Source organism: Saccostrea echinata, unplaced genomic scaffold (genome assembly GCF_033153115.1).
Source record: "Saccostrea echinata isolate AGI-Se365-2 ecotype Australia unplaced genomic scaffold, CSIRO_AGI_Sech_v1 ptg000057l, whole genome shotgun sequence".
Classification (NCBI taxonomy): Eukaryota; Metazoa; Mollusca; class Bivalvia; order Ostreida; family Ostreidae; genus Saccostrea; species Saccostrea echinata.
In genome coordinates this window covers 8,499,778-8,516,674 of record NW_026889806.1, presented here as the reverse complement: position 1 = coordinate 8,516,674, position 16,897 = coordinate 8,499,778, and the positions used below count along the sequence as shown (strand labels likewise).

The 16,897-nt window shown below is 38.3% G+C and overlaps 1 protein-coding gene across 5 annotated transcripts in view; it reads left to right on the top strand.

Moving 5' to 3' along the window:
* The window catches only part of LOC133174328 (myotubularin-related protein 6-like), a 37,045-nt gene extending 26,345 nt beyond the window's left edge, over positions 1-10,700 (top strand). For 3 of the 5 annotated variants that reach the window (XM_061309426.1, XM_061309424.1, XM_061309427.1), the window contains 6 exons: positions 367-489; positions 1,990-2,243; positions 2,834-2,968; positions 4,336-4,462; positions 6,332-6,799; positions 9,041-10,700. In XM_061309426.1, the coding sequence (XP_061165410.1) occupies positions 367-489; positions 1,990-2,243; positions 2,834-2,968; positions 4,336-4,462; positions 6,332-6,799; positions 9,041-9,208 (1,275 nt within the window). In that variant the 3' untranslated portion in view covers positions 9,209-10,700. Of the gene's footprint in view, positions 1-366; positions 490-1,989; positions 2,244-2,833; positions 2,969-4,335; positions 4,463-6,331; positions 6,800-6,856; positions 6,879-9,040 lie in introns of all 5 variants that reach the window. The other 2 variants (XM_061309425.1, XM_061309428.1) reach the window with 2 other exon arrangements.
* Positions 10,701-16,897: the final 6,197 nt, after the last annotated feature.

The following is a 16,897-nucleotide window of genomic DNA, read 5'->3' as shown; positions in this document are numbered from 1 at the left end:
AGAGGTAAGGCTGTCCTAGACACCTCAGTGTTCATAGCAGAGGTAAGGCTGTTCTAGACACCAAAGTGTTCATAGCAGAGGTAAGGCTGTTCTGGACACCTTAGTGTTCATAGCAGAGGTAAGGCTGTTCTAGACACCTCAGTGTTCATAGCAGAGGTAAGGCTGTTCTAGACACCTCAGTGTTCATAGCAGAGATAGAATCCATCTTGTTTAACATGTTACACTTAACAAACTGAATTACAATGTTTGCTAGCTTTCTCTCCCTCAATGAACTGAGAGTATTGAAAATTATAAGAGGTATCTGTTAGCTAGATATCTTGTTATTGGGGCAGCTCAGACCCCAGATATATTTGTTGCTTATTTCAGGCAGTGAAGAATGGCCAGAGTGTTCTGGTTCACTGTTCTGATGGCTGGGACAGAACAGCTCAGACCTGCTCCTTGTCCAGTCTGATGCTCGACCCCTACTACAGGACTGCTCAGGGCTTTCAGGTGTGTGTTCTCTGACTAGTCTTATGCTGAACCAATATTAAAGGATAACCCATGCTCCAGGGCCAGAAAACTTCGATAAGCTCACTCTTGATCTCAATCTCACTTTTACCAAAGGAATTTATGGTGGGAAAGTGAGACTGAGATCAAAAGTAAGCTCATTTAAGTTTTATGTCCTTTGAGCCAAGGGTTTCAGATATATCTTACAAGTCCAATCTAATGCTCGACCAGTACTGACAGTGATCCAAAATCTAATGGACCTGTAGTATACAGAGAAATGCTGGACCAGTACTGGCAGACATACAAATCTAATGGACCTGTAGTATACAGAGTAATGCTGGACCAGTACTGACAGAGATCCAAATGTAATGGACCTGTAGTATAATGCTGGACCAGTACTGACAGAAATCCAAATCTAATGGACCTGTAGTATAATGCTGGACCAGTACTGGCAGACATCCAAAATCTAATGGACCTGTAGTATAATGCTGGACCAGTACTGACAGAGATCCAAATCTAATGGACCTGTAGTATAATGCTCGACCAGTACTGACAGAGATCCAAATCCAATGGACCTATAGTATAATGCTGTACCAGTACTGGTAGACATCCAAAATCTAATGGACCTGTAGTATAATGCTGGACCAGTACTGACAGAGATCCAAATCCAATGGACCTGTAGTATAATGCTGGACCAGTACTGACAGAAATCCAAATCTAATGGACCTGTAGTATAATGCTGGACCAGTACTGGCAGACATCCAAAATCTAATGGACCTGTAGTATAATGCTGGACCAGTACTGACAGAGATCCAAATCTAATGGACCTGTAGTATAATGCTCGACCAGTACTGACAGAGATCCAAATCCAATGGACCTATAGTATAATGCTGGACCAGTACTGGTAGACATCCAAAATCTAATGGACCTGTAGTATAATGCTGGACCAGTACTGACAGAGATCCAAATCCAATGGACCTGTAGTATAATGCTGGACCAGTACTGACAGAAATCCAAATCTAATGGACCTGTAGTATAATGCTGGACCAGTACTGACAGAAATCCAAATCTAATGGACCTGTAGTGTAATGCTGGACCAGTACTGGCAGACATCCAAAATCTAATGGACCTGTAATGCTGGACCAGTACTGACAGAGATTCAGTCTAATGGACCTGTAGTATAATGCTGGACCAGTACTGGCAGACATCCAAATCTAATGGACCTGTAGTATACAGAGTGCTGGGATTACAGGAATAACAATGCTTTATGATCCATCATTGATTTTATAATGATGATCAGGTAGTTGGCACAAGTGATGATTTTATGTAAAATTATCTCATGAGCAGATTGCTTGATCATATTATAAACCAAACAACTAGACATTTATTCCTTATTAAGTACATTAAGTGATTTACAAATTTATGAAACTTTGAAGTAAAAATGCATTGTAAATGAAACGTTAGTAAGCTTCAGTTTAGAAACATCTAATTTTCTGACTGTAGGCCCTGATAGAGAAGGAATGGTTGTCATTCGGCCATAAGTTCACAGACCGCTGTGGTTTCCTAGAGACCCCTGACAATAAGGAGGTGTCGCCGGTGTTCACACAGTTTGTGGAGGCCGTGTGGCAGCTGATGCAGCAGTACCCGTGTGCGTTCCAGTTCAACGAACGATTTCTTCTGACTATCCATGACCATGTATACTCATGTCAGTTTGGAACATTTATAGGGAACTGTGAAAAAGACAGGCTGGATCTTAGGTACCTGGTCAGATTTAGATATTTTTTTATGCCTGTCCTGTACATGACAGGGTCGCACATTGCTGTTGTATATCCATTTTCTATCTGTCATATATGGGAGGTAGCTTTCATAGAAACCTTCGGAAGAGAATAATATTAAAATTCATGCGTGGATGCATGTTGCTTAGGGCAAATCAACTGTAAAAATATTTGGACAATCATTTCTAAATCATAATTAATTCACTCTTTATATACCCCCCCAAAAAATCAATTCAAATGGGTCCTATTTTTTTTACCTTTGCCTTTTCTCTCTGTCTCCAAGAGAAAGGGGGAGGGTCAATTCTTCATACTGTACTCTAAAGGAATTTTATAAACCACTCCCTGAACCAAGACCTTCAAATTGTTATGTTATAAAATTAATGTATCCTCATGTATTGAACAATTTAATTTCTTTACAATTATCCTTACACTTTGGATCAGGTGGAGAAAGATAGCGTGTTCAGGGTGACTGTTAACAGTTAAAGCTAATGGTCTTCTTACTTTATTTGTATTTTTAATTAAGTTTTAAACAACTTAGTGTAAAGAATGTTTCTTTCATGATTATTTTATAGATTGAATGAAAGAACCTATTCCTTGTGGGGCCATATTAAGAAACACATGTCAGAATTCCTGAATCCTCTCTACAAGAAAGAGTATGAGGTGACCCATCCCACACTATCACCTAACACCAGCTCTCAGAACCTCAGGTAAGTAAAAATGTGACCTGTCCCACACTCTCACCTAACACCAGCTCTCAGAACCTCAAGTAAGTAAAAATGTGACCCGTCCCACACTCTCACCTAACACCAGCTCTCAGACCCTCAAGTAAGTAAAAATGTGACCCGTCCCACACTCTCACCCAACACCAGCTCTCAGAACCTCAAGTAAGTAAAAATGTGACCCACCCTACACCATCACCTAACACCAACTCACAGAACCTCAAGTAAGTAAAAATGTAACCCACCCTATACTATCACCCAACACCAGCTCTCAGAGCCTGAAGTAAGTAAAAATGATGACCCACCCCAAACTATCACCCAACACCAGCTCTCAGAACCTTAAGTAAGTAAAAATGTGACCCACCCCACACTATCACCCAACACCAGCTCTCAGAACCTCAAGTAAGTAAAAATGTGACCCACCCCATACTATCACCTAACACCAGCTCTCAGAACCTCAAGTAAGTAAAAATGTGACCCACCCTACACTATCACCCAACAACAGCTCTCAGAATCTCAAGTAAGTAAAAATGTGACTTATCATCACCCACCACCAGCTCTTCGAACCTCAAGTAAGTAAAAATGTGACCCATCCTATACTATAAATGAACACCAGCTCTCAGAACATCAAGTAAGTAAAAATGTGACTTGTCCCACACTCTCACCAAACACCAGCTCTCAGAACCTCAAGTAAGTAAAAATGTGACCCACCCTACACCATCACCTAACACCAGCTCTCAGAACCTCAAGTAAGTAAAAATGTGAACCACCCTACACTATCATCCAACACCAGCTCTCAGAACCTCAAGTAAGTAAAAGTGAACCACCCCACACTATCACCCAACACCAGCTCTCAAAGCCTCGAGTAAGTAAAAATGTGACCCACCCTATACTATCACCCAACACCAGCTCACAGAACCTCAAGTAAGTAAAAATGTGACCCATCCTTTACTATAACTGAACACCAGCTCTCAGAGCCTCAAGTAACTAAAATATAACTAGACCCATACTGGGTGGGGCCACAATGGGCGATCAAAGTTTTACACAGGAATATATAGGAAAAATCTTTAAAAATCTTCTTCTCTTCTTAAGAACAGCAAAGCCACTATTTGTCATATTAATTCAAAAGCATCCCTATGAAGTAAAGATTCAAGTTAGTTCAAATCAACACCCCCCCCCCCCCAAAAAAAAACCACTTTTATATTTAAACTTTTCAACCTTTCAAGACTGAACTGATTTCTGCTTTTTCCTAGCCATAGTGCTCAGGTGAGTGATGTGGCCCCTGGGCCTCTTATTATTTTATGTGGACTTTTGAGAGTGAAAAATTGTAAGTCTGTCTTGTTTATATTTTTCAGATTTTGGAAGGGTATGTACCACAGATACGATGTAGGCCTCCATCCCAGGGAACAGATTGCAGACATCCTGAGTGCTGCCAAGGATCACACAGACTCACTGGAGGACCACATCAGTCTTCTAGAGAAGGTAATCATTGACGCAGAACTGGGGAGAGAGGGTGACTCAGTGGGAAAGTTAATCAAAGGCACCACATGAGGGGAGAGGGTGACTCAGTGCAGAAGGTAATCAAAGGCACAGAACTGGGGGAGAGGGTAACTTAGTGGAGAAGGTAATCAAAGAAACCACATGAGGGGAGAGGGTGGCTCAGTGCAGAAGTTTATCAAAGACACAGAACTGGGGGAGAGGGGGGCTTAGTGGAGAAGGTGATCAAAGGCACAGAACTGGGGGAGAGGGGGACTTAGTGGAGAAGGTAATCAAAGGCACAGAACTGGGGGAGAGGGGGACTTAGTGGAGAAGGTAATCAAAGGCACAGAACTGGGGGAGAGGGGGACTTAGTGGAGAAGGTAATCAAAGGCACAGAACTGGGGGAGAGGGGGACTTAGTGGAGAAGGTAATTAAAGGCACAGAACTGGGGGAGAGGGGGGCTTAGTGGAGAAGGTAATCAAAGGCACAGAACTGGGGGAGAGGGGGACTTAGTGGAGAAGGTAATCAAAGGCACAGAACTGGGGGAGAGGGGGACTTAGTGGAGAAGGTAATCAAAGAAACCACATGAGGGGAGAGGGTGGCTCAGTGCAGAAGTTTATCAAAGACACAGAACTGGGGGAGAGGGGGGGCTTAGTGGAGAAGGTGATCAAAGGCACAGAACTGGGGGAGAGGGGGACTTAGTGGAGAAGGTAATCAAAGGCACAGAACTGGGGGAGAGGGGGACTTAGTGGAGAAGGTAATCAAAGGCACAGAACTGGGGGAGAGGGGGACTTAGTGGAGAAGGTAATCAAAGGCACAGAACTGGGGGAGAGGGGGACTTAGTGGAGAAGGTAATCAAAGGCACAGAACTGGGGGAGAGGGGGACTTAGTGGAGAAGGTAATCAAAGGCACAGAACTGGGGGAGAGGGGGACTTAGTGGAGAAGGTAATCAAAGGCACAGAACTGGGGGAGAGGGGGACTTAGTGGAGAAAGTAATCAAAGGCACAGAACTGGGGGAGAGGGGGACTTAGTGGAGAAGGTAATCAAAGGCACAGAACTGGCGGAGAGGGGGGCTTAGTGGAGAAGGTAATCAAAGGCACAGAACTGGGGGAGAGGGGGACTTAGTGGAGAAGGTAATCAAAGGCACAGAACTGGGGGAGAGGGGGACTTAGTGGAGAAGGTAATCAAAGGCACAGAACTAGGGGAGAGGGGGACTTAGTGGAGAAGGTAATCAAAGGCACAGAACTGGGGGAGAGGGGGACTTAGTGGAGAAGGTAATCAAAGGCACAGAACTGGGGGAGAGGGTGGCTCAGTGCAGAAGTTTATCAAAGGCACAGAACTGGGGGAGAGGGGGGCTTAGTGGAGAAGGTGATCAAAGGCACAGAACTGGGGGAGAGGGGGACTTAGTGGAGAAGGTAAACAAAGACACCACATGAGGGGAGGAGGGTCTCACTTAATTAGTTCTTCTGGAGAAGGTAACCACAGACAGAGAACTGTGGGAGATGGGAAGTTAAGTTAACCACAAGCACAGAAATGGGAAATTGTTATTGGCTCCCATCAGTTTTCTGGAGAAGGTAACCACAGACAGCCTGAAGGGGGGAGGGGGTCTCATGAAATGAAATTGACCAATGATTAATTATTGTCAAAGTTTCAACTTGTCAACTTTCTCATTCTTTCTAATTAGACCATCCAAGTTTTCGCTGTTCGAATTTCTAAAATGAGGATTTCATTAAACTTTCAAGTCAGCTATGCAGACAGTATACAAAATTCTGAGTGCAGTTCTTTGGTTCAGCAAGATTCGCCTAGAATTTGGACAGTACTTTTTAAGTGAATGTTTAATGTATTTTTTTAAGTGAGGTTTTGTTATTGTAGAGAGTGACACAGATCTGTCAATTGTTGGGGAAATCTGAGGATGTGATACAGAAAAAACTGAATGGTGGATTATCCATGGAGTCTCTTGATAATCTCAAGGAATCCGTGGAGAATTCCGTTACAGAGAAATCCGAGAAAATTACGGTCAATGGAGAATGTGATACCAGACTTGAACAAAACACCAAATCAAAAGACATTAATGATCTCATTGACCTAAAAAGTGATAATGAGTCCGGGTTTGATGAATCCAGCTCACAACTGTCCAGATCTGGTCACGGTGACCTAAATACCCAAAGGACAGGTATAGAAGCTGGTTCCCTTGACTCCAGTATGTGCTCGGTGGGGAGGGACCAGCTAAGCTTGGACTTGCTTTTGTTTGAGATGAACAGCGTGGCCATTGATTGGAAATCATTTCGCAATATTCACAACTGTAGCTGTGCATCTCCTTTTAATAGTTTTACTAAAAAGGCAAGGCATATATTATATTTAGTTTCCCAATATTCACGAGTGTAGCCGTGCATCTCCATTTAATAGTTTTACTAAAAAGGCAAGGCATAAATTATATTTAGTTTCCCAATATTCACAACTGTAGCTGTGTACTTTTACTAAAAAGGCAAGGCTATATATATTATATTTTATCCAGACAAGGTACAATCAAAATCGGGACTTTCTGATCTCAATCTTAGATGAACCTACCTAATGGGTGTAGTTTGTATAGTGATCTATAGGAGGGAATTAAAGGATCTAATTTTAATAGGATTGGAGAAAATAAAGACTCTCACTTTTACTTTTTGTGACCAAAAATATACATAAGATTAATAAATCATTTTTTTGTGCAGGATATTGCATTAATGATATATAATTTATACCTAAATTAAGTCAAAAATCTGTTCCATAAAACTCATAAAATCTGAGAGCTCCAGGGGCTTCACCCCGTGGGTCCCTACCCCAGACTCTCAGCTGGTTGAAACCCCCTTTTCAAGAACGCTGGATTCGCCACTTGCACATGTACTACAAGATTTAAATATAGAATATTTCTAAGGAGAGAAGTGGGGGGGGGGGGGGGGGGGGCAGCTTTTTCTTTGTTTAAGAGATGTGACGTAATGCACATTAACACTTAGTTCCCATCAGATCATTCTTGTATATTCATTTATAATTGAATTTATACCACATTAAGTAGGGCTGGGACGATATATCGAGATATCGATTCATTGTGAGGATGATACGCATATCGATACGAAGTATAAGAAGTATCGAAATACCGCAAAAAAAATTCTGGCTCATGTTTTCTTTGGCTACTTAACATTTTGGGTTAAATATATAAAATAAATATGCTAAATATGAATGTAAATATGAAATACATAGTAATTAACACCACTTGTGTAAAATTATTTTGTTAAATACAATGGATAAACTTCTTTGAATAAATTATTCTTATTTGCGAAGAAATGTTTTGTTCATTTCAATACAAACAAATTATTTTATAACCAATTCAACATATCGTGATACATATCGTATCGTGGCTCAAATATTGTGATACATATCGATATTGAAAAAGTTGTATTGCCCCAGTCCTAACAGTAAGTCAACTTAAACAACATGAAAATTAAATGTAATAAAATAAATATCATTAATCCCTTAATGGAGCTGATAAATTATATCAAAGTAAATACCGGTATGTTAGCTTTAAAGGATCATGTTTAATATAAATTGTAAAAGGTCCATTAATGCTTATCAACTGGATACACCTTTTCTTTCTCTTTATCAATAGATGGTCATAAATTTGATAGGCACAAATTATTGGAAAGCAGTGGATTTAAAGGTGTATCTTCATTAAAAAAAAAAACAAAAAACAGAAAGCAAAAGTAAAATCAAAATTCCAGGATTTAATGCCAAAATGTATTTCACATAATTTTTCACAATATTTATGGAGTTATGTCCCTTTGCCAACATTTTTTTATTTTTAATTTTAGGCTTTTCTGATAGAGTAAATAGCATCTTAAAAAGCTTATGTGACGTAATGATTTACATGGTTTTGGACCTATTAAATGAATGAATTATATAACATGATTTCCTGGATCAGATTTCTGCTCTTTGAACTGTAGCTCTGTTGGTGGTATACTCCTCTGGCGCTGATGATATCTGTCTGGAGATTTGTATTGTTGGTGTATACTCTTGTACTGTTGGTGTATAACTTGTGTTAGTACTGCCTGAATAATTAACAGGAAGGTCTCAAAAATCACCCAGATAAGTGCATTGTCACAGCGGGGGTTATTTCAAGTAGAAATGAAATCCTATTTATAGAATCAGGAAGTAAAGATGGCATACAGAGATTCAGAGCCAATGAAAGATACAAAATAAACATTTTTGTTGGTATTGTTTAAAGCAGTAGTAAACTTTAATTCTTAAGTTAAGCAGTTGTGAAAATAAATTTATAAGTACTTTAATACATTCTAACATTAATTTATAATAGGAATATCGAAATAGTTTTGTGTTGCCTGAAATGACAGTACATGTATATAGCCTGTATAATTGTGGAGTAGTACATGTAGTATACATTGATTACTGCTTTTTGTATTGTACAGCTCATACTAACTTCTGTTTTGTAATTTTTTAGCTCATTGCTGAAAGTGTGGTGAGTGTTTTGTAGGTTTTTTTTACTGTGGTGTGTTGATTTAGATTTTCATTCTGGTTTTATATTTTTTTTAGTTCCATTGCTGGAAATGTGGTGAAGTATTCTGTATGCGATGTATTGCCAAAAATATTCCACTTCCTGGTCACATGTCTCGTCGGCCAGTTCCCGTTTGTCGACCGTGCTACAAGGAAATACGACACTCTCCTTCCATGGAATTCCCAGCCAGTCAAATCACCAGTTGATGTCTGTAGAAGACCAGACGTTTAGAGTGCAATGTTATTTATTTTGTAGCTCTTCGCTTTGTGTGTGTGTGTGTGTGTGTGTGTGAGAGAGAGAGAGGGAGCAGTATTATTTATCATGATGTATCACTCAGGTTACTTGTGAATATGAAGCATGACCAATCTATAAAGAAGACATAAAGCTATAGAGTAGGATGAAATTAACAATTTAAAAAAAAAAACATACCCCCATTTTGGAAACATTTGTAGCATATAGTATAAGTCTCCACAACTGAATGTGATAGCTTTTTTAAGTATTTAATGAAATAATTGTATCATTGATTACGTATTTAGTGAAATAATTGTATCATTGATTACGTATTTAGTGAAATAATTGTATCATTGATTACGTATTTAGTGAAATAATTGTATCATTGATTATGCATTAAGTGAAATAATTGTATCATTGATTACAAGGACTGAGAATGCCTTTATATATGTTGTAATGTTTAACCTTTAAATTAGATAATGACATTGTCTGTTAAGTGGATCATTTTCAAATCTAGACATTTGGCTAGATTAAGATAACTTTAAATCTACAGAACCAAAATGTTGAATAGGATTTCAGAGCAAACCAATATTAAACAAGCTTGTACTATAAAACAGGGTTAAAATGATTATAACATTTATATTTCATCTTTATTTTAAGGATCACAAAATTAAAAAAAATTAAGTGGAATGTGGAGCATTGATAAAAGGAAGCATTGTTTTGGATTATTGAAGATTCTGTCTTATTTTATGGACTTTCTAAGATGAGTTGATTGACAGACAGAAAAGTTTGGAAGGACAGACTTAACAGACAAATGTTTTGATGGACAGAATTTGCTCAATGTATATTTTCTAATGACTTCATAACCTCACCTACATTGCTGTGATTCTAATGTTATCTATCAACCAAGTATTTGGCAGAAGCACTGTTGTAGGACAGAAGCGGATACTCTAAACCAACATTTATTCACCTGCAATAAATATCCACAAGATTTGTGACTTTCTTTTATTTGTGAATATTTTTCATTGCAAACCATTCAATTATTGTGAACTTATATAGCGTGTTTCCTCATTAGCAAAAATAAATTATTGCAGATGGCTTTCAAACTGATGAATTGCAAATAAAAGATGTTGCAAATAATATTAGTTGTTTACAGTACTGCACAATGTCTAACAATCTATAACAATGAATTATTGTTGGAGTATGGAAAAAGTGTGACCATTTGTGTGAAGCCATGTATATTGGGTTACCTCCTCACTGTTATTTGTTTGTTACGATTCCGAGGAGATGCTTTATAGTAAAGATATCTGATGACCATTTGTGTGAAGACTGTTGGTTATTTGTTTGTTACAATTCCGAGGAGATGCTTTATAGTAAAGATATCTGATGACCATTTGTGTGAAGACTTGGTTATTTGTTTGTTACGATTCCGAGGAGATGCTTTATAGTAAAGATATCTGAAATATATGTCATTTGTTATGTTTTTCTGAAGATTTTCAGAATTTACATGTGTTCAGCCTCTAAATGTCAAATACTTCCCGTCATTTGTTCTGAATATATATCTGTGTAAACTTGAAAGGGAAAAATGCAGTTGACAGATCAGGATTCAAACCCAGGCCCCCTGAACCCTAGACAGGGTTACAAACTGAGCTATCTGACCACTTCTGGACTACTTGCCCTGTAAGCTTTAGGGTTACAAACTAAGCTATCTGGCCACTTCTGGACAACTTGCCCTGTAAGCTTTAGGGTTACAAACTAAGCTATCTGGCCACTTCTGGACAACTTGCCCTGTAAGCTTAAGTAACTTTTGGTTATCCTCCCAATCCTTGGTTTGTTATATGTTAATAGTTAACAAGGTTGTAGAGACAATTAAAGGAGAACCATTTGACTTTTCATATTTGCTACAAGAGATGCTAAATGGCCAGAGACCAGGATCAAATAATTGAAGTAATATATGTAAACTTCCTATGCTGGTAAGAGAAAGAAGCCTATTAATTGTAGGGTATAAAATGTTTTTGCAATAGTTTGGATTCAATTTAAAGATAGTGAGCCTACATTTAGTCTTTTTAGGTCACCTAAGTGAAGGGGGGAGGGGGCCAGAGGAGGGGCATCATTCATTGAAAATGCATGATTACATGTACATTTTAGGTCACCTCATCTGTTAACATTTGAACATTTTTAGCTTCTCTGGAACCACTGAATCAATTCCAATCAATTTTAAATTTTGCATATAGCATCAATGAATGAAAGGAGACTAAAATTGAAAATTTCATGGTCCCTACCCCCCCCCCCCCCAACAATTCCCCCACCCTGGCCTGAGGGGTAAAGCTAAAACCGTTAAAATTACTGTAATTTTTAAAAATTTTCTTTACATCAAGCAGATATGCACTGTTATCATGATTGTAATAAGCGTCGAGTCCTCTACCAAAATTGTGAAATTTTTTAGCCCCAGGGCATGGATCTCTGGAATTAGGATAGGAATCTAATGATCATACAGTGAAATTGCATAAAATCTCCACTCCCCTTGTATATATAGCAGATAAACTATTTGTATAGTTATGATAAGCAAGGGTGCCTCTTTCAAAATTATGAAATTGATGGCCCTAAGGTCAGGGGCTTTTGTGTGGAATTGGAGAATTCCAATTGATTATGTAGTGAAAATGCATTATTTCTTGTCTGTTTGTCCTGTGTTTTCTGTTTATCATACAATAGATAGAAATGTCTGAATCTTTCACTTATTCCTCTTATCAAGTGAGCTAAAGATGGGTAACCAAAAATTATGAAGCTCACCTTTGGAAAATGTAAGTCAAATGTAGTGTACATACCTAGAAACATCATCCTTGCAAGTATGGTACAAGTTAGGCTATGATTACTTGGGAATGGACCTGCTCCAAAAACTTAAATCTGTTCACTCATCTGGAAATGTAGGTCAGATTCAGCATTGGAGCAAACCTGGTAGTATACATCCCTAGATGCATCATCCATGTACTAAGTTGGTCCAGGTAGGGCTTATAGTTACTTAGGAATGAAACTTCTCCAAAAACAAACTTGTGAACTCATTCAGATAATGTAGATCAGACCCAGTATCAGAAGCATACCTAGATCATCAGGCATGCAAATTTAGTCCAATAGGGCTTATAGTTGCTGGGAATGAGACCTGATCCAAAAACTTGAACCTCTTTATTCATCTGATAAATGTTGGTCAGATCCAGCATCCAAAGCATGCCTGGTATATTCATGTACATACCTTGGTGCATCACCCATGCTAGTTAAGTTACAATAGGGCATGTAGCTAATGGGGAATGAGACCTGCTTCAAACATTTTAACCTGTTCATCCATAAATGTAGGTCAGTTCCAGTATCCCTAACAAACCTGGTAGTAAACATCCCTAGATGCATCATCCATCTAAGTTTGGTCAAGATAGGGCTTATATTACTTGCCAATGGGAATAATACCTGCTTCTAAGACTTAAACCTGCTATAAAAACCAAAAGCTGGTTATCTTTATGGAATATTTTGGGAGAAAATGCAGCATCTAAAACCTGTGGGGTACAATGAAACATACTAGAAGTATCATCAATGCAAATCTAATTGATAACTAATTAGAAAGAAAACTGCTCCAAAACCTTTAACCTGGGACACCGATTCCGATGGTATAGCTCCACAGCCCTTGACATCCTCCAGTTGAGCTTAAATGTGGATTCAGTGAATTTGACTCCTCAATTATCTCTTTGTTACGACATTCCAGTGTATAACAATAGCAATGGTCAGTTCCTTGACCTGGCTATCCCCCCCCCCCCCCAAAAAAAATCACAAAAAGAGTGGCATTATTTGTAAGTTTATTTTAAACTACTTTTCACCAGATGCATTACATTTCTGATGCTGACTTTGATGTTGAACAATGGCACACTTAATCTTTCATGTATTAAATTTGACTTTTAACAGAGAAAAATGATAAAAGTTCATTATTATTATAGAATCAGCCATAACAATGGATAGATAAACAATTGATATATATATATATAATATATAGATTGAAAAAAAAGTCAACAATATTATTCAAATTATAATAAAATAATGACTATCACTATTTACAACAAAACATACATCATAAATTTTAATTCATTGCATTAAAAGTTCATTAAATGTAGTAGGACACTGTTGGTGATTACTACAAACCAAAAGTCCTTGAAATTTAACCCATTGCATCCAAAATGACAAAAATTGGCTTGTGAAGTACTGAAGACTATCTTAGAACACTTATAGATGGTTTAAACATTTCACTGTATCTGTCAAACAAAATACAAGTGATTTAAAGGAGCTATCTGTGGTTGTGATTGACTTTGGGGAAGGGTTCTGGTTTTAAACTGATCTGGAGAGAGTTTTAGAGTGACTCTGGGAAGTAATGGGGTTCTGGTTTTGAGTGACTCTAGGAAGAAGTGGGGGTTCTGGTTTTGAGTGACTCGGGGAAGAAGTAGGGTTTCTGGTTTAGAGTGACTCTGGGATGAAGTGGGGTTTCTGGTTTTGAGTGATTCTGGGAAGACATGGGGTTTCTGGTTTTGAGTGACTCTGGGAAGAAGTGGGGTTTCTGGTTTTGAGTGACTGTGGGAAGAAGTGGGTTTTCTGGTTTTGAGTGACTCTGGGAAGAAGTGGGGGTTCTGGTTTTGAGTGACTCTGGGTAGAGGTGGGGTTTCTGGTTTTGAGTGACTCTGGGAAGAGGTGGGGTTTCTGGTTTTGAGTGACTGTAAGAAGTGGGGGTTCTGGTTTTGAGTGACTCTGGGAAAAGTGGTGTGTGTTGTTCTGGTTTACAGTGATTCTTAGGAGCTGTGAGTGCTCCGATTTTGACGTAAGGACTCCCATTTTTGAGTGACTCCTGGGAGATGCAGCTCTAGTTTTTGACTTGATTCGGGCTCTGGTTTCTGAATGACTCCGAGTAGAAATGGCAGCTCTTTAAGGCCTCTGGTTTTGAGCAATTCGGTGTAAAAGTTTGTGCTCTGGTTTTGAGTGATTCAGTTTAAATGTTTGGGCTCTCGATTTGAGTGATTCAGTGTAAAAGTTTGGGCTCTAGTTTTAAGTGATTCAGTGTAAAAGTTTGGGCTCTGGTTTTGAGTGATTCAGTGTAAAAGTTTGGGCTCTGCTTTTGAGTGATTCAGTGTAAAAGTTTGGGCTCTGCTTTTGAGTGATTCAGTGTAAACATTTGGGCTCTGCTTTTGCGTTTCAGTGTAAAAGTTTGGGCTCCGGATTTGAGTGATTCAGTGTAAAAGTTTGGGCTCCAGATTTGAGCGATTCAGTGAAAAAGTTTGGGCTCTGGTTTTGAGCAATTCTTGAGGGAAATATGGACTCTACGTTTTGGAAAACTTGGGGGAGCTGTGGTGCTCTGTATTTTTTTTTTGTAACTTAGTGAGTAGTGGAGGTTTTGACAGATTGTAACCTGGACAGGTAGGCATATATTAGTAATACAAAACATTCTTTTAAAAATAAATGTATGTGTATAAACTCTAGGAAAATGCATTATAGAGTTTATTTGACATAAGCATCATCAAATGTACAAAATAATCAAAATTTATTATTTACCTTGGTTCAGGGTGACTGTATCTCAATTCTTTATAAAACTCTAAAGTCAACATTTAACAGTGTTTGAAAAAACCGTGTGCCCGTTCTCGGGCTAGTAGAGTTTTGGCAGGGCTGACAACTTTCACTGGTTGTCAGCCCTTCATGTATAGCTAATTCTACCGTGAGTTTCAAACACTGCATTTAACCATCTATAATTAGTGAAGAAAAGCAATACATAAACAAGAAACTGTGCAATTTAAGAAAAAAAATTGAAACTCCAGAAAATGTTTAATACTGCTGATTGTATTTGATAATATATGGTAACTTTGAGCATATGTTGTACAAATGAAATTGTACGTAAAAACATATAAGAAACTGCACTCTGTACCAAGTCCAAAATGACTAGGTAGTCATGGGACGAGATGTATAATTTTAATCATGTCATCCAATAGATCCATTATTAACAGTTCCAATTTTACTTTATGAATGTGATTCAAGTTCAGAATACCTCTCTCATCCAAGCCTGAAAATGATCAATTAGAGGCATTTTCTTAGATGTTTACAAAACAGACTCTTTAGCAAAAAAAGGATTATTACAATTCACAAAAAATACAACATACACAATTCATCTATTATTTGTAACCAATGAAAACAGAGGGATGACTGGACAGCTTCTAGTTACCATGACTACCAAACAAAGACTTCTAAATTCACTGAGCAACACAGAGTCTTTGGCTTTAATTAGCATTTGTTTTGTGACATTTCATAGACTTTACTTTTGGCATTCTCATTAAAATATTATAAAAAACAGTATTGGCAAGATATAACTAATTAATAAAGTGGGTTTTCAAAATTTCTTTAAAAACAAGAGGCCCATGGGCCACATCGCTCACCTGAGTAACTTTGGCCATGCTGTTCTTTACCAAATTTCCCCCTTTTAATATACCTATTGTGGCCCCGCCCTACCCCTGGGGGTCATGATTTGAACAATTTAGATTCTACACTACCCCAGGATGCTTCCATATATAAGTTTCAGCTTTTCTGGCCCAGTGGTTCTTGAGAAGAAGATTTTTTAAGATTTTTCTTATATATTTCAATGTAAAACTTGGATTCCCTATTGTGACCCCGCCCTACCCCCGGGGGTCATGATTTGAACAATTTAGAATCCACACTACCCCAGGATGCTTCCATATAAGTTTCAGCTTTTCTGGCCCAGTGGTTCTTGAGAAGAAGATTTTTAAAGATTTTTCTTATATATTTCAATGTAAAACTTGGATTCCCTATTATGGCCCCGCCCTACCCCAGTGGTCATGATTTGAACAATTTAAAATTTACACTACCCCAGGATGCTTCCATATAAGTTTCAGCTTTTCTGGCCCAGTGGTTCTTGAGAAGAAGATTTTTAAAGATTTTTCTTATATATTTCAATGTAAAACTTGGATTCCCTATTGTGGCCCCACCCTACCCCCGGGGGTCATGATCTGAACAATTTAGAATCCACACTACCCCAGGATGCTTCCATATAAGTTTCAGCTTTTCTGGCCCAGTGGTTCTTGAGAAGAAGATTTTTTAAGATTTTTCTTATATATTTCAATGTAAAACTTGGATTCCCTATTGTGACCCCGCCCTACCCCCGGGGGTCATGATTTGAACAATTTAGAATCCACACTACCCCAGGATGCTTCCATATAAGTTTCAGCTTTTCTGGCCCAGTGGTTCTTGAGAAGAAGATTTTTAAAGATTTTTCTTATATATTTCAATGTAAAACTTGGATTCCCTATTATGGCCCCGCCCTACCCCAGTGGTCATGATTTGAACAATTTAAAATTTACACTACCCCAGGATGCTTCCATATAAGTTTCAGCTTTTCTGGCCCAGTGGTTCTTGAGAAGAAGATTTTTAAAGATTTTTCTTATATATTTCAATGTAAAACTTGGATTCCCTATTGTGGCCCCACCCTACCCCCGGGGGTCATGATTTGAACAATTTAGAATCCACACTACCCCAGGATGCTTCCATATAAGTTTCAGCTTTTCTGGCCCAGTGGTTCTTGAGAAGAAGATTTTTTAAGATTTTTCTTATATATTTCAATGTAAAACTTGGATTCCCTA